The sequence below is a fragment of the Fringilla coelebs genome, assembly GCF_963513975.1.
Source record: "Fringilla coelebs genome assembly, chromosome: Z".
Lineage (NCBI taxonomy): Eukaryota > Metazoa > Chordata > Aves > Passeriformes > Fringillidae > Fringilla > Fringilla coelebs.
This window is the reverse complement of record NC_140031.1, coordinates 39227961-39254279: the sequence shown is the minus strand read 5'-3', so window position 1 is coordinate 39254279 and position 26319 is coordinate 39227961. Positions and strand designations below refer to the sequence as shown.

Below are 26319 nucleotides of genomic sequence, written 5' to 3'. Positions count from 1 at the left end.
TTGACTTTGCTGCTTCACATTTTTATGATTTGATTTCAGCAGAATCTCTTGGTAGCACTTGTCATTCCTAACATGTGTAGTTGGGAAGTTTTGCACATTGTTTTATCTGAAAATGATTAGTCTTGCAAAGTCTAGAAAGAGGTAAAGAACTGGTAATATTTTTTCAGGTTTTTGGGCCCTGTAGTGATTTGGCACTTGATTTTGTTAATAAAGGGGTTATTTACAGGGTGGTATGAATTTGTAGTAAACTATTCTAGGTCTTCTATTAGCAAACACTAAGTTTTAAAATATTGCTTTTATAATGATTAGCAAATAGAAGCCTCCATACTTACTGTGCATAAAGCCACCTTACTGCTTTACTCCAGCATAACATGCCAATTTTTTTGTTCACTAACCATAGCACAGCTATAAAGTAAACACTGCAGGAAAGTATTCACTATACAATAAGAAAATAGGCTTCCAAAGGTAGTTACAAGTGTGTTAACAGTGTGATTTCATATATTTCCCAAATAAATGAAGTTGCAGAATGCTGCCTAGTACTCAGATGCTGATATAAAATTTTTAACAGGGTATCTTGTCACTTTGTGAGTGTTATGTACTTTCAGTAGCATTGTATCATGGTGATCTTTTACCATATTTGCTTTGAAGGCAGCCAGAGATTCCTAATATGCTAACAAAACTTTGTTTTCAGATTGGACTTTTTGTGTGTGGTTTTGTTGTTTGTTGTTGTTGTTAAGCTACTGCTTAAGGGGATATTAATAATGTGTATTTACTGACCTGCTTGCTTTAAGTTCTTCCTCTTATTGAAAGTTGGGAAATTCAGATGAGATGGGAAGCCTCTTTCCCTCTCACTTGAACTGAAAAGGAAGAAAACATTTTGTCAATCACTTGATGTAGGCTGACCAGATGCTTACAGCTGTTCCAGAAAAGTAGAGTGGTTTTACATCAGAAACTGCAGCTGTTGAAGTATGTTCTCTGGTAGTTAACCTTTTGTGGTTGAAAATCTCGTTAACCCAGTTTGTTTAAATCCTGTGTTGATGCACTTAACTAAAAATTAATTGAATAATTTAAAAAAAGGAAGTGTCTGTCATTGATTGTAAATAATTTTGCACCAGTGATACGGTTTGACTTCTGCTTCAGCTTCTGAGAAACATAGGAAACACTAGTCATACAAGGCTTCTTTGCCTACGTAACTGGTAATTCATTCATGTATGTAGTTTTTGGGTTTCTAAAAAATATTAAGTGCTTCTGACTGTTCATCTGGCTTCATGTGAATAGTCTGATCCCAGGATGAGCCCTGAACATAAATCTGTTGTAATTCTGAACCATAACTCAGAATTGCTCCCGAGTAGTATTTCACAGGGCAGAAGACTGTAATTACCAGCCACTTGCAGACTGGAATATTACTGTGGTTTTTTTGGGGTTGTTTTTTGGTTGGGTTTTTTTTTTTGGTTGGTTGGTTTTTTTTGGTTTTTTGGGGTTTGAGGTTTTAAAATTTCTTTTTTCATTCAGCCAGAGTATTTCCTCAGGTCTTTAAAGTATGAGAAGTACACTGGATTGTACTTTGCCATAGACAAAATTCAGACAGCTGAAGCAGTTTTGGAGCATGACAAGTTTAGGGCAAAAATACCAAGTTAAAAAAGCAAAGATGGGATGTGGAAGACTGCTTTTTGTTTTAAGCAATTACATATGAGAAATTGTCTGGTGCTTGGAAAGATTTAAGTTGTAGTTTGTCATGAGTTAAAAACAGAAGAGTTGATGTGCTATCATTCTAATAGATGCTTTGAATAAAAACTTGATTTAATTTTCAGGTTTAACGTGTGCTGTTTGGTAATTATTAAATACTCAGCCTCTTCCTCGTTTCTGACAGCCCGACTTGTTGCAGAGAAGGTTTAAGGTGTTTATTTTCCCCGTCCTTTGAAATTTGACACAAGTTAAACCACGCGAGGCAAGTTGGTTTTTACAGTTTCAGGAGCGTGTGAGAATCCGTCCCTCCGTGCGAAGCCCAGCCCGAGCTCTCGGGGTGCTAAGGGCAGCCTGCAGCAGTCTCCCTGCCGTCTGTCCCCGCGCGGTTCGCCTCTCTCTCTTCCGCGGCAGGCCCAGAGGCCCCGCTTTGCCACCGCCCTGGTTTAACAGCCCGCCCGGGCGCTCTGAGGGCCGGGCTGCAGCGGCCCCGGCAGGCCGGACGCCCCGCGCGGTGCCCGCCCCGCCGCCCGGCCCCGCAGGCCGCTCTGGCGGGGCGCCCCGGCCCTGGCGGCGGCAGCGCCCCCGGCAGGCGAGGGGCGGCGCGGCGCCGCTCCAGACCCGCCCGCGGGGCCGCCGCGCCCGGGACCGGGGCCGCCGCCGCCGCCGTCTGGGGACGGGCCGGGGAGAAGGAGGAGGAGCGGCGTCCCCACGGCCACCCTGGTGCAAGCCCGCGGTGCGGCCCTGCTCTCCGCCGCTCGTCGCCGCCATGAGCGCCGGGCAGGCCGCGGGGGAGGAGGCGGACGCCGCCGCCGCGTCCCCGGCACTTCCCAGGGTGCTCTCGGCGCTCTTCTACGGGACGTGCTCTTTCCTCACCGTGCTGGTCAACAAGGCGCTCCTCAGCGCCTACAGGTGAGCGCCGGGGCAGAGCGGGCGGCCCCCACCCGCGGGCGCCGGGACAGCCCGTGCCGGGCAATGCCGGGCTGTCCCCGGCGGAGAAGCCTTCCTGCTCCTGCTCCCCTTCCCATTGGCGTGACCCTCGGGCGTCCGTGCAGCTCGGGATCCCGAGCAGCCAGCTGGTGGGTAATGTGCTGGAAGCAGGGTTGGTTTCTCCAATTTGAGACCCCACTCGTGCCCAGTATGCACCAGTCCTGCAGCACCGCCCGACGGCAGGCACAGTTCCGACAACACCCGTCTTTTCCTCCGGGTCTTTTCCCTATTCCCAAAGGATCGCACCGCCTCAGACACCCGTGAGAGAAACAGCGTATCCTCGAACTGTTCCTGCCAAGCAGTATCTTTCTCCCAGCACCTTTCTTTTCTGAGGTAGCCAGAAACGAAAAGTGAACCTCGTAAAATGGCTTGATCATAAAAACACAGAGATTCCATCCTTGACTTGATGGCACAAATTCCCATATGGAATCCTGATATTAGTATCTTCTACCATTGTGTAAAGCAACAGCATTAACTGCATACCTCTTACGCTTTGCATTTTACTCTTAGTCTTGTAGCTAAGGGAAATAGGAACTTGGGCATTCATCTCCAAGTCATGCTTTTCCCATCTACATTTGTATACTTGTTGGACTTCAGTCATCCTTGTGGGTCCCTTCTGACTCAGGATATTTTATGACTCTATGATTGTCCTGTGACTGCCATTTTTGTCACCATTAACGTGTTTTACTTAAAATCTTTGCTCTGGTTTTGCTGTGGTTTAGCTTATCTTGAATCAAAATAAGTAAAAGAAAAACTAAAATGAAAAGAAAGTTAGAAAGCCAAACTTGCTGTCATTTTCTAACATTCAGTGCTATTTGAACATATAGCAGCTGTATTTGATATGTCTCGTAAACTGCACATGGTGCAAATTGAGATTTTATTTTATAGTGGTTTTTATCCTACAGATGCAGCTCCCTGAAAGTCCCGGGCATACATCTAGCACATCTGTGTGAGATAATCGAGTACAGTATGTCCATCAGTAAGCCTAAGTTTTGTATTAAGACCTTACAGCATTGCTGGAAATATTTAGGCCTCTGCAAATCACAAATGTCTGGAGAAATCTATGTAGTACAGATGGGCAAACTCTCCATCTTTGTATGGGGGAGCTGTAAATACTAAACAAATGCAGTTTAAGTGTCACATGATTATAAATGGAAGTCCTGTTATTTCTTATGTTTTTCCTGCCCCCAGTACTTCTGTTTCCCTGACTTCTATTGCTATCAATTGCTCCTAACTGTGTTAGGACTGCAATGCTCTTATGGCCTTTTTGCTGTGAGTCAGTGTGCTTGTTTCTTTTGTCAATGCTTTGTTTCCATCCCAATTATGTTAATAGTAGATGTACATTTCTCACCACACTAAGTAGGAGAACAGCAACTTCTGCAAATGTCATGAAGTTTAGCAAGGCCAAGTACAAGGTCCTGCACCTGGATTGAAGCAATCCTAGGCACAAATAGAGTCTGCCTGGAGAATGGGTCAAGACTAGCCCTAGGGGGAAGGACTTGGGGGTGTTTGTGGTAAAGAGCTGAATATGAACGAGCACCATGTGTTTGCAGCTCAGAAACCCAACCGCTTGGGCTGCATCAGAAGAGGTGAGGCCAGCAGGTTAAGGAAGGGGATTCTGTGTCCCTGCTCTGGTGAGATCCCACCTGTAATAATGTATAGCAAGGCTGTGATGGCCCAGAAGAGGGAAGAGAATGATGCATCTGACTCTGTGAATATCAGAAGGCTAATTAATTACTTGATCATACTACATTATTCTATACATCTAAAACGGAATCTGCCAAGCACTCAGCTCTGCACCCACTGCACTGAATCCCATGACTGTCACCAACAGTCCCGACACACACACACTCTTGGCCCTGATAGGCCAAGGAAACAAAACACCATCACTTTGGGTAAACAATCTCCATGTTGCATTCTACTTTTGCACAAACACTGGCACAGGAAATGATAAGAATTTTCTTTTCTTTCTCTGAGGTTCAGAGAATGTGAATCCCAGAAATATTATTGGGAAGAACTGTGCCTTGCTTTTCTCTGTGAAGAGAAATGGGGGGCTACAATAATGCGTCCGGGTCTTGGGCCCCCCAACTCAAAGACATGGACCTGTTGGAACTAGTCCAGAGGAGGCCACTAATCACAGTGGCTCTGATCACAGGATGGCAGCACCTCCTGTGAGGACAGGCTGAGAGAGACAGGGTTGTTCAGCCTGGAGAAGATTCCAGGAAGACCTTATTGTGGCTTTCCAGTACCTAAAGGGAAGAGCTCAAGAAGGACTTTTGAGAAGGCCATGTAGTGAGAGGACAAAGGGAAGTGGACTTAAGCTGGAAGAGGGGAGGTCTAGATTGATATTAGGAAGAAATTCTTTACTGTGAGAGTGGTGAGGTACTGGAGTAAGTTGTCCAGAGAGGTTGTGGATTCCCCATCCATAGAGGTGACCAGTCATCAAGACCAGTCTGAATGGGGCTTTGAGCAACCTGGAGTAGTAGTGTCCCTGCCCATGGCAGAGGATTTGAAACTAGATGATCTTTTGGGTCCCTTCCAACCTAAACCATTCTGTGATTCTATCCTTGCTTTCAGCTAAAGGCAGCTGAAGGGTTATAGTAGGAATGTAGCTGGTTTAGTAGACAATAGATGTTTCTACAACATTTACCTAAGAACTTGATTTTGACAAAAACATATTGCTAGTATGTTTGGATTGTAGAGATAAGCTTCCATGTTATAGCAAGTGCAAGATATTGTAGTTACCATCCCATCTCAGGATTCAAAATGTATATGTGAAGCTACTCAAGAAACGATGCATTAAGAGTACTCTAAGTATGTTACCTTCACTTATGAGTATTCCCCAAAAAACTAGCAGTTCAGAATTGATCAACTGTGCATGGGCTGTATCATCTGGGCTGCAGAAATAATATTTTTCTACCACAATAAGTGTAGTCCTGAACTCTTCTTAAACACAGGCCAGTCATTCACATGTTTAATTGTTGACTTTGGTTTTAAAATTTAACTTTTTTATTTTTCCTAATTATTTATTAGTATTAGTATTCCTCAGTACTAAATATCTATTCATGCTTTTCAGCTTCCCATCACCAGTGTTTCTTGGAATTGGACAGGTATGTTCACAAGTAAAGCATACTAAAAGTATTCATTATTTTTTAAGTTAAACTAATGATAATAGAGGTAGATTTTAGGGGGCAAAATCACATTTACAATGAACTTCTTGTCTTCTGGATTAAATACACTTTAAGGAACTGTAATTTGTTTTATTGAAAACAGGCAACTTTGAGCTTGAGTCAAAATTATTGCCTGGAGAGAGTCATGTAAAAGACTGGAATGCTATTTATTTCTCATTGTAAAGTTCAGTAATTAGGGAATATGGCCTTCAAAACTGTCCAGCCTTCTTCTAGCAAATGCATACATTCTTTGGGGGTCCTTGAGCCTTTGTGGACTGCATGCAGAGATATTGCCCCTGTTTGTAGCCAAACCATGTATTTCTTCATAAATTTCTCCCCATTTTGTAGCAGTTTTCCAGAAGGACCAGTGCAAAATTTTGATTCTTTCTTGCTTTATTTGCCCATGGGTAAGTTGCAGTATGGCAGCAGAAATGTTTGTTGTTAGGAGGCATCATGATAAAACCAAAGTTCAAATGGTTGTGGACTGGGTCGATAAAGAAGAATGTATCACTGGACAGGGATCACTGATAAAGATTGAGCCTTGAAGCAAGTATTGTTTAGGCAAATATATTTTATAGGGAATTTGCTTTCTGCCAAGGCTGCGCAGTAGGGAATAGTGAGGAAGGATTGAAAACAGGGTACTGCAAGTCTGACATCTCTGCTGTTAGGTGCTAAGAGCAGAGAGAGTAAAATGTCTTGTAAAGACATCTTGTAAAGATGTGATAGAGAGTTTTACATACCCAGACTGCTCAAGGAACCATAGGCCGTGTTTCAGTGAAAGGCATGAAAATGTGGCAGTAATTCATGTCTTCATGCAGCTTTTTTTTCTTTGCAGAAAAAAGAAAATGAGTCTTTGCAGAATCAAAGACTTAATGGCATCTCCATTTTTTTGTTGACATATCCTTCCAAGATTTTTCTGAACACTATATAAAGTACATATGATACAGTATAATGCTTTAGTCTGCAGAACATGATTCTACCTCTTTCTCTAGATAGTTGATTGCTGTATTCTTGTATTAGGAAAATTTGACCCTTTGTTTTGACTCCTTGGGGCAGCATTAACACCTATGATGTATGATTGCTCAGATATTCTTCTTCATTCTGTCTGCATCTTTACTATTTCTTCCTCATGTTGTCAACAGATTGATCAATGCCCAACCTCCATCTTGCATTACCAAAAAAATTTTGGGAGTGGTTCTGCAGACTAAAAATTCTCAGAGTAAAAATTTCATGGTTTATCTGGGATTGTGTCCTATTTTATTTTCTCAACTCCTTCTCAGCATGCATTGTTTCACAGAATGCCACTAATTTTCTTCAGGATAGTAAAGTATATGTGTGTATTTAAATTTAAAATAAATAGCTGGCAAAATTGTTTAAATAAGAGCAAAATTATTTCAATTTGTTAATTTCATTCTGTGCTGTTCTTTTAAAGAAATACATAAAACCTAGCATTTGTCAAATTCATATAAAGATTTTGTCTTTGAAGCAGTTTTTTCATTCATGCGTTACAATTTTGCTCTTGCATGACTTCTCATTTTTTCTTTTTGTTTAGATGGCAGCCACTATACTTATCTTGTATGTGTCAAAACTAAATAAGATTGTTCACTTCCCTGATTTTGACAAAAGTATACCTGTGAAGGTAAGGATCACGTATGTCATAGTATTAATAGGAAAGAGTTGCTCCTTATAGTGGCATTCTTTCTTATGGAGAAAAGAAAAACGTTTGCATTTCTTTTTCAAAATGGGATTCTTTGTATGATTGTTTCATTTAGAAATTGATTTATTTTCTCTGTAATATTCTAGTCTGGGCTATAGATATAAAATCTGTTTGCAGAGAAATCTGGTGCCATTTAGTTATGCAGCACATGGGAAGGGTGCTTTACCTTTATACAGCAGAATGAAACCTTCCACATTCCTGAAATGTTTTTCTGGATATAGGTCTCTGTGGGATCAGTGGGAGATAGATGTTTTTGAAACACTTTTGAACACAGCATGAAGTGAGAAAGGCTGCTTGGAGATATGAATGGAGCATGTAATAGTAGAAAAATAATGTGATAGATGAGAAACCAGAACAACAGCTGGATCCCAGTATAAGATTTAGATTCCATAGGAGGGGCTAAAATAATGCCCACTGAAAATGCTGTAGGGGCAACTAGCTGCATTATACAGAACTTAAACGTATATGGTCTAAAGAGGCAGGACAGAACAAATGTGAGACAATCTTCTGTTACCTCAGTTTGGGAACTAGGATGTGAAATGACTACAGCAATGATCCTCAAAGATGCTTGCATCTATGCAATGTTGTTGGAATGTTTCTTTGATGCATTAGCCTGTGTGTTTATGTCTCGTGGCAGGTTATCAGTTGTGTTTGCTCCAAGACACAAGGAATATTCCCAGACCTGCTGCAGGGATCAGATAGCATAGCTTTTCAGGCCCACATCTTTACTGCAGAATGTCTTGTCTTCCTGTCAGTGTGAGGTTTACAATGGATGTCTCACAGAAATGTTAATTCTTAATGCATGTTGAAATCATTGGCATTTCTACATGTACAAGTCTTGGAGGAAAATCTATGGTATCATTCATAAAATGGACAATCCTTCCTTATTATTCCTGAATAAGAAAGAAAGTTTCCAGTGGGTAGCTTTGGGTTCCATGTATAAACAACTTATTGAAACCTTGAGAGGTTTCTTCCCTCCATCCCCCACAAGTCCTGCTGTGCTCCCTCTCTGCTGTTGTCTTCACTTTAACTTATGTACAGAGACATTAAAAAATACAGCATGTACTTTGTTTATCCTAATAATATCTGTTGTTTGGAAGACTTTGCTGGATAGGCTGGGAGCAGTCAGCATTTTAGCTTCCAGGACCTACATATTGTTTGTGGTGTTGCATTTGACTAGTCACAGTGAATCAGCTGGATTGCTCATTGTTGATTTCTCTACTTTTTAAGGAACCCCTAGGCCAACTCCTTATACTTTTGTAAACTTTTGCTTTGACACTAAGATAATCATTACTTTTCACTCCTCAACTGGCTTATGTCTTCAGTGCATTCAACTAGAGTTTTAAAGTAGTGAAATGCTTATTTTAGTGACGAAACTTTGAAGTTCCTGACCCCTTTTAAGTAAATGATTCACTGATCTCTGCTGTTATGCTGGGTGTTGTAATTTTGTCTTCACAATGGAATGAATTTCAGAGGAAAGATAATATGTCTGCTCTGTTTTCAGCCTATAAATTAAATGAACCAAAATGCTCTAAATAAAAGTCTGCAGATGATACAGTGCTTTACAAAATTTTTGCAAACTTATGCCAACAGGCTGAGTATTTATTGTTACTCATACTTCTGCTTTCTTTCTACTCCTGTTTACTTTTACTGTGACTTTCACTTAAAAGTTAACTTCAGTTGACTATCAGTTACCTTTAACTTCACTTTTTTTCTCTCTTGCTGTGAAAGAAGCACAGCATGGATATTTTTAACATAGGTTAAATACACCCTACTCCTCTGTATGCTTTTCCAGCAGAGTTTAAAAATGCATAGCCTTTGACTTTAGTGTCCTCCAAAGTGTCCCTGTGTAGAAGCAAGAGCAACTATTACACGTTAGGATAGAGGATCTGTTATGTTTTTCTGTCCTTTCAGCCTCTCTTGACTGATAGTCAATGGGACCAAATGTACATAGTGCCTTTGTCCCCATTGATTACTTTGGTTAGTTTAAATCTTCTGCAAATTCCAACCTTATCCATTCTGTGATACTGTAATTTTTTCTGTAACAGGAAAATTAATGGCTTTGAATTGCAGCTGATAATTGTAAGGATTCATGTATTCTTGAATATACAGGCTCATAAGTTCCATTATTGTTTCTCTATATTGTGTTATGGACCATAGATTTCTGTGCAAGTCAGTCTCTTTGCTAGAAGCAAAGTTTAATTTACTCATAATTACTTACCTTTCCTTTCTAGTATCTTACATAGGAAATTTTTCTGGGTTAATCTAAAATGTTGCAACTTCCAACTGCATTAGTATATGTGGGCTATGTAGAGGAGCACAGCATACTTACAGTTTACTAACTTTTTTTATTCCACCTCTTCACTTGCTTATTTAGATACTGTTGTTATTATTGCGTTTATATCTAAAATTAAATGTTAAAATGGATATTAATCTGAGGATTACAGTAATTAGAATATAAATTATTAACATTTACTCTAAATGGATTCTAATTCTCATTAGTGGTAAATTGCAACTCTTCTAATGACATCAGTGAAGCTGCGGTCATGACCAGTCACATAAATAGGAGCTGCAGATGATCTTGCAGCATAGTTACCTTTTTTCCCTGTTAAAAAAACCCTCTTTTTTCATAAAAGTACATCTGATATGACAGGTGTCAAATTCTATCAAGTAAAGTTCCTCAACAGTACTTCTAAACAAAATAATCTGAGTTGTGCTTTTAATTTTATCACAGTTATTTCCTCTGCCTCTGATTTATGTTGGAAACCACTTAAGTGGATTATCAAGTACCAGCAAACTCAGGTACAGTAAGTAGAAGTTATAAGTAGACTGTTTGGATTTTACCCTTTTCTCTTGTGGGGTAAAAAAGAAACACTAAAGAAGAGCATTGTCTGGAGTCTTAAATCCATGTGGTGTCTGTCTGCCTGTCTGTCTAAACCCCTGGTACTGTTACAAATTTTTTACACAAACATTAGATCAATTTACAAGTTGTCTGCTTCCTTTTTAAGGGGAGCTTAGCCAGTTCTGTACTGACATAAAATCACAATACTCCTATGTGGCCATGAAAGTGCTTACGCTTTTGCCTCACACCAAAAGCATCCAGGTTTTCCTGGGTGTCCTAACAAGAGGGTTGGAAAATGTAAGGTGTTTCTGAAGGAAGGAGCATAAGGAAAATATTTGTTCCAAGATGTCATGGCAGATATTTAGGAATCACCAAGTGATGAAAAAACTGCTGTGTAGTGGGGTGGTGGTGGTGGCCTAGCCCTGCTGTGTTCAAAAAGCAGGTTGTCAGGGAACACTGCTGAACAGTGTCTTGACTCCCACATGCCTGTAAGCTTAAACCCATGAGAGTTGCTTCCATGCTAGTACTAAAAAAAGTGAAAGTAATGCAGCTAGAATGAATGACTGTATTTTCTGTGGAAGATGAGCACAGAAGCATGATGGCTGCACCAGGACTGGAAGATACAGCTGGAGGATACAGCAGGATACACCACTACCATTGTGGTGGTTTTTTTTTAATGGCATTGCAGGCTCCTGAGGGTTTAGTACTAAGCCAAACCAAAACAGAATTTTGCAGGTTTGTGTGCATTTGGTAACTATGAGACAGATGCTAGGAAAGAAAATAAAACCACAGAATCATAGAATCATCAAGGTTGGAAAAGACCTTTAAGATAATCCAGTGCAACTGTCAACACAGCACTACCACTGTAACCCTGGACCAGTAATCTTATCACCCAATGCCAGATAAAAACACCCTCAGGGATGGTGACTCCACCACCTCCTTGGGCAACCCACTCTAATGCCTGATCACCATAACAGTGACAATTTTTTTCTAATATCTAGTCTGAATCTCCCCTGTCTTAGCTGAAGGCCATTTATTCTGGTGCTCTCACTGCAGGCACAGTAGAAGAGACCTGCCCTCGCTTCACTGCACCCTCCTTGCAGGAAGTTGTAGAGACTGATGAGGTCCCCCAATGTATTACTTTTAATTTGTTTGCATTTCTTTTTATTTATAGAAATAATGTTCTGTAGCTATGAGCACTAGACACCTGATTCTGCATCTCTTTGTTGAATGTGTTCACAAGCTGTTCCATTGAAGCAGACATTAAGACTTGAGCAGTACTGTGCCTAGTAGCACTTCAACCATTGCGAATATGAAAGAAGTTTCAAAACTGTAAAAGTTGTTTTTTTCTTACCCTTTTCTCTGACTGTAAATTTAAATGCTTAGTAGGTATGTAAATGCACCTTCTCCCTCTCCTGTGGCTGGTATATCTCTTTTAGATTTATTAGTTTTAACTAATTTTTATAACAGAAGCTTTAAAATGCCTGCAGTGTTCCTACAATTAATATTTTGTTACATTGCATTTTGGTACAATATATGATACTTGTTTACATCATTGAATTCTCCACCTTGTTTAGGTTGTCTGGAAGGTGCAAATGATCCCATGCATAAATTCAAAATATCTGTTGTAAAGTTATTAAACATTTTGTTAGGAATTGTATCATTTACTAATGCAATTGTTAATAATTATCTTAAGCAGGGGATTAATTGGTCCGTATGGCCATGCTGTCACATTTACAGTGTCAGATGCAAGTGTTTTCTCACCCAGAAAGGTTTCCAACTGCATTACTTCATGAAGATCAACAATATCTTGCTAAAAATAGAAGTTTGTTTTGTACTTGCAGCTGTGGCCCCACCTTTCATGTTTCTTATATTTCCTCTAATTTTTTGGTCATGAATTTTTTTTACCTTTTCAAAGTACAGCTTGTTTACTAAGCATGTTTTCTTTATATTTTATTTCTGTTACATGTTTTTAGAGAAAAGTTTATTGTCTCTCCTCTTAAGTTTTAATAGAAATACTTTTTATTTAACTACGCCTATGAATTTTGCAGAAAGAATTATTTCATAAGGGTTATGCAAGGTAAAAAATACCTACTGTATTCCATTTCAATAATGCAGAGTGACCTTCAAACATACCCAGTTGTGCTGATTTACTAACTGGCAAAGCTTGCTATCTTGCAATGATTTGGTTGTCTAATGTGCATGTCAAACTGACATTCTTATATGTACTAAATGATTTGCTATTTGTTTTAGTTTCTTATTCCTGGAGTAATTGTTCTCTCCTCTGGGTTAGTAAAATAAGAGTGAGAATATAAGAATGCTATTAATCTGATACTATGCTTGGATTTTTATTTTGTTTTTTTTGACAGTTTGCCGATGTTTACAGTGCTCAGGAAGTTTACCATTCCACTTACTTTACTGCTGGAAATCATCATACTTGGGTGATCCTTTTTGTTTGTTTTTGGGGTTGTGTTTTTGTTGTTTTGTTTTTTTTTTTAATTTAAGATTCCTTTATTTTAGATCATATCGAATGGATTACTTGTTTCATCTCATCAGAAAACTGAATGAGTTATTTTTACTTACAAATAGACAAAAGCAAAGAAAGTGATTTATGTAGCCTTTTTGAAGGCATAGATATATATATTTTAGTGAAGAGAGGGAAAAAAATCAACTTGACTCCATTTTTATATCTCATTCTCTAGACTGTTACATGGGTTTCAGGTCAGCAGACACAACTCAGTCACTTTCAGTGGTGATGTTTGTGTCTTGTCTTGGAGGCTTCTAAACTGTGAACTGCTTCAAACAGACAGATTCTTATGTCTCCAAAGAGTGCTGATAGCCTGGCAGTGGCTTATGTAGAGTAACTGTCTGGGTCAAGTCTGAAAACATACCAGGTTAATGAAGCAAAATCAGAGTTCTTACATCAGAGAATTCCTTATTTACAGACACCTATTTTTCATGAGAAATCAAGAAGGATATGCTAGCTGCTCAGGATTTTTATTTCAGTAGTACTGAGTTGGAGGAGCAGGAGTATAAATACATCATACTTTTCCCCGAACTTCACAATTCTATCCACATGGCTGCTGCTGGACTCACAAGATGAACTCACAAGGAGAAAAGCAGCTTGCTGAAGCTGAACCCAGGCAGCATGAGAGTGATGATCAGGGGAAGGCTAAAAATGCAAAAAGCAAAAAGCCCCCAAGTAAAATGTCATCTGCTTTTGGCTGAAGCAGCAGTTAATTGATCAATGTGATTCATATTTGGAGACATTGGAATTCTTTTGTAGTTTTAACTTCTCCCAGGGAAAGCAAAACTTGCTGTCTTCTGTTAGCCTGAAGACTCCCACAAGAGAGTGAGAAAATATGTGAGTCAGTGAGATATACATAAATGCTCAACTGGGGAACAGCAATGTGGCCTGTGAGTGCAAGCAACATCCTAACCAGTGGAAAGCTTGGAAGGAGGATGCTGTGTTGGTGCAGACTGACACAGTGGATTTCCTCAGGGACTCTAGAGAGTCTGTGCAGGCTTACGTCAGGATTTTTGAAACAGTCAAGGTTTGGATTGTTACTCTTGAGAGTCATTATGATCAAAGCCTAATTTATCTAGAGTCTGCTCAGCGCTTTATTCTTGGGACAGTGGTCCACAGATGTGGTCCTTTACACACAGGATTTCTCCAAGAGTATTTCTTCAAGAGAATTGTACGTTTCGTTTTGAGGATCTTCTCTCTCAGTATGTGTTGACAGAATAAGGTCTAAGGGAATATCTGTAAGGCATGTTGCAGTATGATGCAAAAATGAGTACTTAAGATATTTCCAAATAAAGTAGTGTTGATATAAAAACCTTTTTATAGGTTTACAGTATGCTTTTTACTACTCTGTGGCAGCACTGATGTGGTAGTGAAGAATGTCATAAGCTCCATGTTTTCCCTTTCAAGTAAAAAGTTTCAGTTTGAGTTCAAAATAAGTATCTATTTGAAAATAATCCAGACAGTGTGCTGTATAGTATCTTCCTCAACAGAGGTGGTATGAAAAACTGCATGAGAGGTTTATAGTGATTTTCCTTTATTGGACTACTGGATGGCACTGAAATACGTCTATTATGAATATCGATACACATTAAATTTTTTTGGTTCAGTGCTGTTACTTTGAACATTTAATCTTTACTTTTATAGTTGTTTAGTAAGAGAGTGCTCAGAGTGCTTTTTCAATCTCCGTTCTTAGGGCCAAGGTCTGACATCATGGCACATGGGCAATCACGTTGTTTCTATAAGATTGTCAAGACTTTGCCCTCCTGTTAAATGTTCTGTGATTGTTAATTGCTTTGAAACTTTTCAGGCAGACAGCCATTTAATCTCCACTTCAAATAATGAAAATGTGAACTGTTTCAATTTTTGCCTGCAGGAAACGGTACCCACTGAATATTATAGTCAGCGTATTTGCCATCATTCTTGGGGCTTTCATAGCCGCTGGGTAAGGTTTTAATTTCTCCTACAAAGCCATATTATGAGGGGAGGGACAGCAGGAGGACTTTTTCCTTATTTAATTCCCAATAAACCTAAGTGGAGATAAGTTACTCTGGATAAAGTTTTGATTTGGAAAATCTCTCTAGCGACATCACTAGGTGGTGCAGTTATACAAAGGAAAAAATCTAATTCCTGCTGACAGTCTTTGGGTGTGTCTTTTTCCACCTGTAGGTTTTCCATGTTTGCAGGATCATAAGTGAAGCAAGTTAAAACTATGTGAGGAATCTTGTTTTTATTTCATTGTATCAGTGTATTTTAATAATCTTGGAAAAGTATATTCTTGTTCTGGATAGAAAGAATGATATTTTGGTTGTCAAATATGGAGTTACACATTGTATATTTTTTTTAATCATAAAAATCCCACCTTTTTTTTTTTTTCCAAGTTTCATTGAGTTCCATTGTGAGATAATGGTTACAAAGCACCTGTATGCTGTTGTCCTCCGTTTTATGTTTCAACATTCCTTTACCTACATGGAAAGTTAATGTTTTGTTTGTTTGTTTCCTGGCTTTGCTATGAACAAGGGTAAATAATTTCCATGTGATGTGACAGAGATAGAGCCATGTCCTAGCAAATGAATTACCCTGTATTGATGAGGTAACTAGTCAAAACAGAAAGGATGACAATATGTCTGAAAAACATACAAACCAGTTGGATTTTATTCCCTCACCACTTTCTGTAGTAAAAGAAATAGGTAAGTAAATTCAGTTATAATTGGACTGGTTGTCAGGGTTGAGATGGGTGGAATTTTTCTCTGAATGAGAACTAAACATTTCCTGCCACTTTCCCACTGAGTATTAGTAGCTCTCTGTCTTATTTGTGATGGTCCTGTGACTGGAGAAAAGTGACTTACAAAGAAGGCTTGAAGCAAAACCTGTGACTGGGCTGGAGTTCATGGGATTTGCATATCCTCATTTATAATATTCATCTTGCTAAACAAGGTAATGCAATGTATTGCATATTTTTTGTTTATTTACAATAAAGTATTTCTTTCTTTCCCAGGTCTGATCTGTCTTTCAATCTGGAGGGCTACATCTTTGTGTTGCTAAATGATATCTTCACAGCAGCAAATGGAGTTTATACAAAGCAGAAAATTGATCCGAAGGTAACTGTGGGGTGATTGGATTGAATTTAGCAGTGAGCTGTTGTCTTGGTTTAGGGCAAATTAGGGAGGGGTCCACCTATAAAGCAAGTTCAAGTAGCCCTTCTCCCTACCTGGTTGGGAGATAAACTTCCTTGGAGAAAAGTGGAAAAAACTATTTATTTAACAAAAAAGTATTCACTAACATGAAAAAAAAAAAAAAAGAATGATATTAAGCATTGGAACCTCGCACTGTTTTGAAGAGATGGCAAATTCAGAGACAGTCCTTGTCATGGAGTGTAGCTTGGCTTGCTCAGTCTCTTGTCAATCCCTCTGGTGCTAAAAAATGCCCTGTCCTGGGCCCTGGTGGGCCACAGGTGTGAGCTCCCAATGTTTTTCTGGATTTTCAGTCCAGACCAGGTTTGAGTAGTTCCAAGAAAAAGAAAAACTACAGTCCAGGGAACTTCTCTGCCTCAGTAGCTAAACAAACTAAGTAAAAGCAAAGAAGAGCTCTCTCCCACTGTCCGTGCTCAGACAACACTCACCAAGAGAGAGAGCTGAAGCTCTTATCTCTGTGTTCTTGAATACAGCTGCCTCAGACATTCTGCTGCTTCTCCTTTTCCCCCTCTTCACTCTTTGATCTAGTTTTAAAGGCACAAAACTTATTTCTGGGCTAAACAGACAAATGGGGATACAATTCAGCATCCTAAAGTATCCCAGGGCATTAGTCACCCTTTTGTACTTAGACTTAGATTTCTATGCACTTACCATTATAAACTCATAAATAACTTCATTTACTTTCACATTCCAGTTGATATATGCATTCTTAATAGAGAACAGCCTAGAAAAAGTTGTTATTTGTATCTCTGGCTAGGCTTTGGTAAGCAAACAAGCTTTTAAGCAGAATTTGTAGTTAATAAAAAAAAATGCAAACCATAAGCAAACAGTTTACCTCTAAATTTGATATATATTTATATAGGGATGATGACTTTTTGACTAGAAACACATGTTATATGAGGTTTATGTAAAATATGTAAAATAAACAGAGAACTGTCTAGCCTAATTCATAACCACAGTAACTGTAGTATTTTTCGGTTATCTGAAAGCAAATCTTCAGCAAAGGCAGGTGTGACAAGGTATTAGGTGATATCTTGATACACATTACTTACGTAAATGTTGGGCAGGCTGCTCTTCAAATGCAGTGCCATGAAACAGACTAAGCCATAGCAAAGAGCAGTCTTAGATTGAGGTTTGGTTTCTGACTTCTGTGGTTCACTCTGTAAAGCAAAAATATATGTCTTTATACAGACATCTTAGTCGATTCCAGACTGCATTTTTATTTATGAGCAGCACTTAACAGCCTCACAATTTTCTCCAAAATACAGGACAAGAGATAGGCTGCAGAGATTTTCTAAGCAGCATGGCTGAATCTGGAGGAAGGGAAGGCTATTTTTTCATTCTCCTAGTTTCCTGCCTTTGTGCCAAGCAAGTTAATCCACAACCCTTAAGTTGCATAAGTATATGGCAACCCCTTAAGTTGCATAAAGTTACACCAATTACTGGTGATTACAAAGCTCCATCTATGAGTCAAACTTCATTCATTTTCCTCCTATATGTTTTTGTGGTTGATTTGTAGTAGAAGGACTAGGGATTCCTTGACCAGGTAGAGACTTATGTGAAGTCAACACAAAGCACTTCTGGATGAGTGCTTTTGAACGTACCTAGTGTTGTATAGAAAGTGTCCAAGGTACAACAGAGCAGTAATACTCTGCTGACTGCATTGACAAAGTGAATGAAGTGGAATTTCAGCTTAGTATGAAACACTGAATACAAAGATTGCAAGTGTGTATTTTAAATTGAGATGTATTTTACCTGTTTACTCACTGACAATAATGTCAGAAGAATTACCAGAGTAATATGTAGTATTTTGCTTCCAAGTGGCTTTTAATGCCAAACACCATGTTTCGTTTTTCACAGGAGTTGGGAAAATATGGTGTCCTGTTTTATAATGCTTGTTTCATGGTGATTCCAACAATTATTATTAGCTTTTCTACTGGAGACTTTCAGCAGGTAAGTAGCAATATTGCATATCTCAGACTGATAATATTATTTTGTTCAGATTTCATTTGGAGAATGAGGGGCTTTTTGTTTGTTTCTGAAGGGGTAATCCTCCCGCAATGTTAGTGATTAGTGTTTGAAAAATGTGTGTTACACTTGTCCTTCATAGGTAAGAACTTGTGATTATTCACTTAAGGAGAAGCTAAATTTGTGTGATAGTCCTTATTTGAGTCTTTGTCTAGAAACTAAGGTATGTTCAGGGACACCCAGCTAGAACAAAAGGTTGAGAATCCAGCTGCACTGTGTGATTTGCCACATGCTCTAAAACAAGATTGCAACTATACAGAGAATTTTAGTCTTTCTCTCATTCTGGTGTCCCGGGCAGATTTCTGTTTAGTCTCAGTCTAGTTTAGTAACCTACATTGTGCATTCTCGTAGAGTGAGAGCAAGACTCTCCCCAGGTAATCCTAATACAATATCTGTAGGCAGTATGTCCTGATACATAAAGTATCAGACCAGAAGGTTTTCCTGGCTCCCTCACAGACTTGCTGAGTTTCCTTTTTGGTAATAGTTAAATGAGTCACTCATATTCCTTTCTAGAAATGTTTTACATTTGCCATGAAAAATTCCTTGGAGGGTGTAATAAATCATTGTCATGTTCTTTGGTGTATGTTGTTGTGCCCTGAACTCACACAATTTTGTGACTATGTTCTTAGAATTCTGCTTTAAGCAGAAAAATTATGATTCCCTGAAAGTGCTGGAATTAGGTCTGCAGTGAATGTGAAATTTCTTTATGTCATCAGTCCAGCATGACCTTGTGCCAGTTTAGGGAAGTGCAGCTGCTGCTTATCTTGACAAAGGAGCCCAGATTTTTATAGCTGTAAGATTTCAACTGCTTTTCCAGAACACAGGGTGTAAGATATTTTGGTAGACCTGGTCAGAGAAGTTTATCTTGTTGATAGTTTTACTTCAGGGGAAAATAAGGAGTGTGTTGTGCCCACTGGCTGATTTGCTGTATATGTAATGCCACTGGGCCGCTTCTAGCCGGATAGTGAGATCTATGCAGGACCAGGGTTCCTCAGGCGAGCCGTCTTGGGCCAGGCAGCTCAGCCTTCCGCAGGCCGAGTGTCCAAACCCTAAGAGCTGTCTTAGCCTGGCACCTTAGCAAGCTCAGTGATTATCAGCTCTTAGTGATTTTCAGCTCTTTTATAATTTCAGCTCTTAGCTTACTAAGATGCTGGCCTCAGTGGCATCCACAAAGCAGATGGAGAGAGAGGAGAAGGCAGCCTCGGAGATTCCACCGTGGTTTATTTGCAGGGAGTTCGTGAAGGGTTCCCACGGCAGCTCTTCTGCCCAGAATGGGCCAGGGTGGCTACTTATATAGGGTTAGGGGGGATTGAAAACTGACCAATTGTAAGGGTTAGGGTGAATAGCCTGTAGGGTCACAGAGAGATAAGCTAGGCCAGAGGACCTAAGTGAAGACTCCAGGCTTAGCTATTCTGACTCAGCATTTCCATATCTCTAGGCTTACATCCTCCACGGGGCCTTAGCCATCTCAGTGTCCGCTACAGCTGTAAACATCTTAATGCTCAATTATCTGAAGAGAATAAATATCTATTAGAGAAATACATTGTGCTTGCTGTGTGTCACATTGGTTTGGTCACTTAAAAATAGAAGTCCTATGTAATGATGCAGATAACTAGTGTCAGTGTGACACACAGAATGAAATAACAGAGAAAAGAGAAAAAATGGAAAAATACTGATGATAAGTCAGTAAATGACTGTAGATAACCATTTTACTTAGCAGACTTTCAGACCAGTTTTTACCCTGGCAGAGCTTCTTGCCTTGACCCATCACAGCATACAACTTCTGCTGTGAAGTCAAAGCATCAGTACCATGTCTATATGGTAGGGACATGCTTCTATTCTCTAGCTAGTTCTGTAATCTTGGAGGGATTGCAGTTTGTAAGTGAATGTCTGAGTTACTAATTTCTCCTCCACCAGCTGGCTCACTGTGTAGACAGGAAAGCATGATGCAGTTTAAGAGGAAGGAAGCCCCCGAATGGCTCTCTGTCATACTGGGCAGCTTGTTGTTCCACACCAGCAAAATTCTAGCAGGGCAGAGCTGCTCAAGATCCTTTTTACCAATTACCTCACATGGTGGAGGCTCAGCTGGCTGTTAGATGGACTAACAGCCTTTATTCTGTTTCTCAGGGATGTGTTCAGCCTTAGCTGAATTTGTTGTTCATGTAGTAAGTGTAAACTAAGCAGATTAAAATGAGGCATATCCAGGAGTTGCTAGAGATGGGAAAGAATCTGTGACATGTTTCTTAGTGGCCATGTAGCACTGTTTGTTTGTTTGCTGCACTTTACTAGGGAGGATACTTCAAAGCAATTGAGCCTTTTCATTGCTCTTCATTATCAAGAGACCTTAGTAATGCTCAAAACACAGGCTTGGGCCCTGAAAGCTGCTCATGAATGAATCTGTGGTGTGGAAGAGATTTAGAAGAAATTATTTATGTATTTGCTGTTTGTGTCCATCTCACATCAACACTGTTTATTTTGTGTTATTATTCACAGTGTTAGTATCTGTCGGTAAATAGCAAAACACAATTTTCTGTATTGCATTCATGTTCATTACTTACAGTGCGCATTTGTGTATCTGCACTGCTCTACATGTTATTAGTACTTGTCTAGGTATCAGGGTTGCTGTCATCCTGCTGTCTGTCAAGTTAGATGCATTAAACTGTTTCCAGAAATAATATACGTGGTTCATAATTTTGATATGAATTAAATGTATTTTGTGAATGTAAATATTTTCATATTAAGTACTTTTTATATGTGTTTACAGTTGATTATATAGTACATAATTCTCTCTCTCTCTCTTTTTAATAGGCAACACATTTCCAGCACTGGACAAATTTTTTATTTATCTTTCAATTTATTCTTTCCTGCTTATTGGGGTAAGGACACAGGGGAATAAAGCAGGTTGTTTTCAGTGTTTCAAATTGCAAATCTCAAATGCAAGACTCACTAATAAGTTACATTAAAGTTCAGGGAAAATGGGTTTTCCCCCAGGGTTATGTCCCCCTGGGGGACTTTAAAATATTTATGATGGTGTAAATAACTGTTCAGTGCTATCTGTATTTTTGACCTCACAGTACAGTGCTGAACAACATAACATTTAGCTTTGTATTTTCTGTACTGTCTCTTCAATCATCTAACTTCTTTGCAGTTAATAGCATGTAAGTCCTTGAGTACAGGAGCTGTTTCAGTGTGTTTGTTCTTTAAAGCAGCTGGAAAAGTATGGGAGACTTAAAAGTAATGAAACAATGCTTTGTTACTGTTGAAACTGCAGAGTCAAAGGAAGAAGGAATTGCATCCTGTTCTTCTCTTCCGCATCATAACCAAGGGTTCAGACTAACTTCAAATACTGACAACTAAACAGCAAGAGAAAAGGGTTGACTCTGCTAGAGCTCAAGCAGCATATTTTAACATATATTTTGAATATTCTCTATGTGTACATTATTAACTTAGAGATTCACAGAAATTCTTTTACAAGGGTTTGAAACAGGTGGGATTATAGATTCCAGAAAAATACTGATCCAGATAATATTGAATATCTTGAAGTAATGTTAAACTTCTTAGCTCCCTGGGAGAAATTTATAAAATTTTCTTCTTTCTTTAGGTTTCTCTTGATGTATTCTACTGTCCTATGCAGTCATTACAATTCTGCTCTCACAACAACAGTAGTTGGTGCCATCAAGGTGAGTTATGGACCAGAAGAGGGAAATGAAAGTGCTCAAATAGACAGGAAAGAGCATTGGCTCAGCAGTGATCTTGATTCTACTTTGAGATGGAAACTCAAAATGAGGGCTAATACTGAGACACTGTTTGTGCCAAACAAGGTCACACCACAAAGTGACCCTGTTCTCTTGCCTTCAAAGTCAGGCATGCTCCAGAAAACAGTGTTAGTATTGATCTATTTTTATTTCTTCTACAAGAGAAACTGAAACAATTTTAATTAAAAGGTGTGCATTTAGCCACATTTCATCAGGCAGTATTGCTTACCTCTGTTGTTTATTAGGTTATTGTGTGTTAGTCAAGATGTCCTGATGCAAGTCCACATGAACTTTTACTTTGAGCTAAACTAATTTCCTTTGCAGCTGGTACATAGGGCTTTTATAGATACAGAATGACTAAGCTGAAGTACGGAGTGTGCTTTATGGTTAAGTGCCTCAGCCTCTGTGTGAGGACCTGTGTCCTAGCTGAACAGACTGTTTAATTTTGGTTTGTACAAATTCTGGTCAATTTGATCAACACCAAAACATGCATGTCTTAAAAATTGAACCTGGTATCCTTACAGTCTGTTTTCTCTAACTCAGTTTAATTTAAAACTGTGCATCTTCCTTTGTATTGATGAGGACAGCATGTCTAGGAACATCCCTAACTGCCCATGCGCTTTTTTGTAGGCCAGTTTGGAGAGAAACACAGAACTATAAAGCTGAAAGAGCTTTATAAAAGACAAAACTTATGCAGATGTGGGTGAAACATTTTCAAAATTCAACCTAGCTTAACAGGAATAACAGTATTGAAAGCACTCCCTTCCATGACTAAGGAAAACAATACATTCACCATAACAAAATCTGCAAAAGGAGAGCAGTACTTCTCTTTCTACATCCTTTTTCTTTTTTGAAAGCTGCAAGATTAATCTAGTAGTTTTCATTCTGTGGCCCTGAAAGCATTCTTTTAAATTTCATGTCTGCATCAAACCATTAACTCAGGGCAAGACTATTTCTAGTTTCTTAGCTGTAATAGTCTTTCACACGCTTTGAACAGCTTTAAAATTGAGAAGCAGGTTATGATGCATCAGTTTCCATTAGAGACTTGTAGAGACAGATGTCATTATGCAGATTAGCTGCTTAAACAATTGAAAGCAACAAAGTCTTGGTAAAATGATCACACACTTGTACATTTTTCCTGCTGTCTTTAGGGTCTATTTTTCCAAAACTTGATACAGGTGGGTGAGAGGTAGAAATCTTAACTTTAAGCTGTGCCTGTCTTGAACCTGTACCAAGTGATTTCAGAGCACATTTAGTTGGAAAAGTAAGCAGATAACCCTCTTAAAATAATAATGAAGAACTTTTACTCTAACTTTAAGGCATTCTTTTTATGCTGGAGAGCACAAACCCCACTTTTAAGAAATGAGATTTGAATTCCAAAGACAATAAAGAAATAAATTCCAGAAGGTGGCCTTAGGTCCATTTTGCCTAATATCAAATATCGTTTTTTTCCCCCTAGGAAGTTACTGTCATTGTGTACATTTAGAAAACGTACTGATTTTATTATTCTTTTCATTGCTACATTATCTAGAAGGCTGACATCCATGAAATCAGTTTAAAGGCTGATTTTACAGTGGTCAGCAACACAGTATAGCTGTTTCCTTAGAAAAGTGAATTAGTTGATATCGTTTGTATTCATGGAGATGAAATCTGACTTAAATAAATGCATGCCTTTTGTTTCTTTTCAGAATATATCCATTGCTTACATTGGAATGTTGATTGGTGGAGATTACATATTCTCCATGTTAAACTTTGTAGGGCTAAATATTTGGTAAGTGAAACTTGAATAACCTTTATTTATTAAAGCTGAAAATTTCTCAGTGAGTTCTAGTTTTATATTTCATTTGATTGGACTCATTGGGGTGATGCAGTTTTGAAACTACTGGCCTGACAAAGCACTACCTCAGGATGTAAAGGTTATTGCGGTTAGTTATGTCTTTTCATGTCTGTTTTCGGACATTAAATATTGCTGTGGTCAGGCCTAACTGTGGAAATATGCCAGCAGTTTTACTGTGTGGAATTTTTTCTCTTTTATGAGCAGCAGTTCTGAGCTGTGAGGTGTCCAAGTAAAAGTCAGGTGTGGTGTGGGAAGTGAGAACACTGACTGAATGAGTTGTGCCCAGTGAATATAAGTTCTAACTTGTGAGTGGTTACTTTCTGTGCTTAGATGATCACCTGTGTGTATGAATCTGTGTGAGCAGCTGGTAATTGATCTTTGTCTGCTTGGGGCTGCTTTCTCAGATGGGTTACATGGCTCTTAGGCACTCTTAGTTTATGATAGCTGGTGTTTAGCTCTTCAGAAGGAAAGGTTCGTACCTATGAAATTACATCTGTAACATCAGACATCTTTGCCACCACTGTTCATTCTCTTTTGTTTAGTATGGCAGGAGGACTGAGATACTCATTTTTAACATTAAGAGGAAACAGCAAGCCTGCACAACCTGGGGATGAAGAGAATGCACTTCCAGTGTCAAAGACTTAGACAAAATGCCTGCCGTGAAAGACACTGAAGATACAAGTTTGTTTAGCATTGCCAAGACCTTAAATAAGTATATGCTGGAACATATTTGGAACAACAAAAAAAAATCTACCTCAGTTGTCACAGACATGCACACAATTCACTGGCTCAGAAATATTCTTGCACACAATTTTTTTTTATATGCAAACTAGTTTGATTTTAGCTTTTTCTTCTTAATCTGAAAGCCATTTTATAGGAAGGAATGCTATGAGCAAATCTTAAGTTGTAAATTTCTGCATTTACCTGTACTTGGGTGCTATTTCAACAAAATCTGAGTTTTGTTTCAGTGACTGCCTGTAGTTTCTTGAGGCATAATTCCATGTAAAGACGAGGAGGCTTGATTCACCATTGCCTTATGCCATATGCAAACCTAAATATCAGTGAGGAGATGAAAGATCCTAGTGGTTCAGGTTGATTTCACAAAATGCATGTACTCTTAGGTGAGTGATATAGAATGTATGGGGCAAAGAGGATATTTGCTCCCAGATTGTTCCCTGTGTGTCAGCTGAAAAATTCAGGCTGTGTCCATGTGTGTACATTGTGTAGGCATTCTCTCTGTGTTCTTCTCATCCTCAATCACACTATGGTGTTCTGCAGAAATTGTCACTGTTGTTATAAATGAACCCTCATAATTTTGCAGCAGATCAAGGAGAGTAGGAGAATGACAGGGGATTTTTTAATATTTGAAGACTTTGTGTGTGTGTGTCTGTGAGTTAGTACCAACAAATCTATTTTTGTTAAGGTACATTTTTCTTTTTATATCACATTCCTCTCCTCTCACCTCTTATCTGTATCCACCTTGCTGCAGAGAAGTGGTACTACTGTGTACAAACATAGTAGGGGAAGGAAACATAGATATGTGGAAGACTGACTTGTGTTTAAATAAGGACAAATGGCTAGTGTCCTGTTGTGTCTTACATACACAGTAAAAGCTTATTTGGTACTAATTTATGCTTTCAGTTGTAAGCAAGGAATCATAATGAGCCTGGGGATGACTACAGTAGGCTCAGCTGGTGCAGTGGTTAAGAGGCCCAGACTGATGGTCTGAGTGATTATCTAGGACAATAACACCCATATCTATATTTCAATAACACCTGTATCTGTATTTCCTCCTTTGAAAATATTTGATAATGCTTACCTGTTTCTCTGAGGATAAACTGTTAACATTTGAAAATGTGATAGGCACATTGAAGTGCTGGAAGACAGCAGAGAAATTAATCTTGTTGAAGTTCTCAATTCCCTGCGAGCATGAGCCAAAATTTTTGAAAATAATCAAATCAAAAGAAGATTTTGAAAGACTTTGACTTCGAACCCAGGTGGTCTAATGACTTGTTTGATCACTTCAATTAAAATACAGATAATCTGAAAATACAGAAAATCAGAAAACATTCTGTGTGTACCACATGAATGACCAGTCTGAATTGGATCTAAGAAACGTGTGGGTAACTCACACCACAAGATTCAGGGAGTGACTGCCTGCATGGATCTGAATGGCAAGAGAAGCAGTGTCTGCAGATACTGGAAGTGGCATTTAAAGACATGGTCAAAGTGAGAAGAGAAATCTGAGCCATCAGTTTTCTCACAACTGGCAAAGAATGTGACTTTCATTTTCTATCTGCTGAAAACCTGTGGAGGGAAAGCATTGCTGCAAATATTATTCCATGATCATTTGTTTTTAAAAATTTCCTTTATGCTTAAAAACTTCAATATTTTTGAGTGTATTCTTTTATAAGGCTCCTTTTTCTTCAGAACATCTCTACCTCCACAATTTCAATTACTGAACATTAACCATCTTCCATGAGACAAGGTATTGGAAAGTTTTCATTTATTATGAAATTAGTATGAGTGCCATTTGATTGCAATACTGAAGAACACACAAAGGCAACTGCTAAATAAGA

General features: G+C 38.9%; 1 protein-coding gene across 1 annotated transcript; it reads left to right on the top strand.

Annotated features, from left to right (window-relative positions):
- The first annotated feature begins 2305 nt into the window (after window positions 1-2305).
- SLC35D2 (solute carrier family 35 member D2) lies at window positions 2306-26319 on the top strand. The gene is made up of 12 exons (XM_084225537.1): window positions 2306-2595; window positions 5750-5783; window positions 7396-7482; window positions 10295-10362; window positions 12772-12843; window positions 14803-14871; window positions 15925-16027; window positions 17981-18073; window positions 20957-21024; window positions 21750-21828; window positions 23592-23674; window positions 24283-26319. The coding sequence occupies exons 1-12, from the start codon at window positions 2453-2455 to the stop codon at window positions 24383-24385; spliced, it is 1002 nt and encodes a 333-aa protein (XP_084081663.1). The 5' UTR covers window positions 2306-2452; the 3' UTR covers window positions 24386-26319.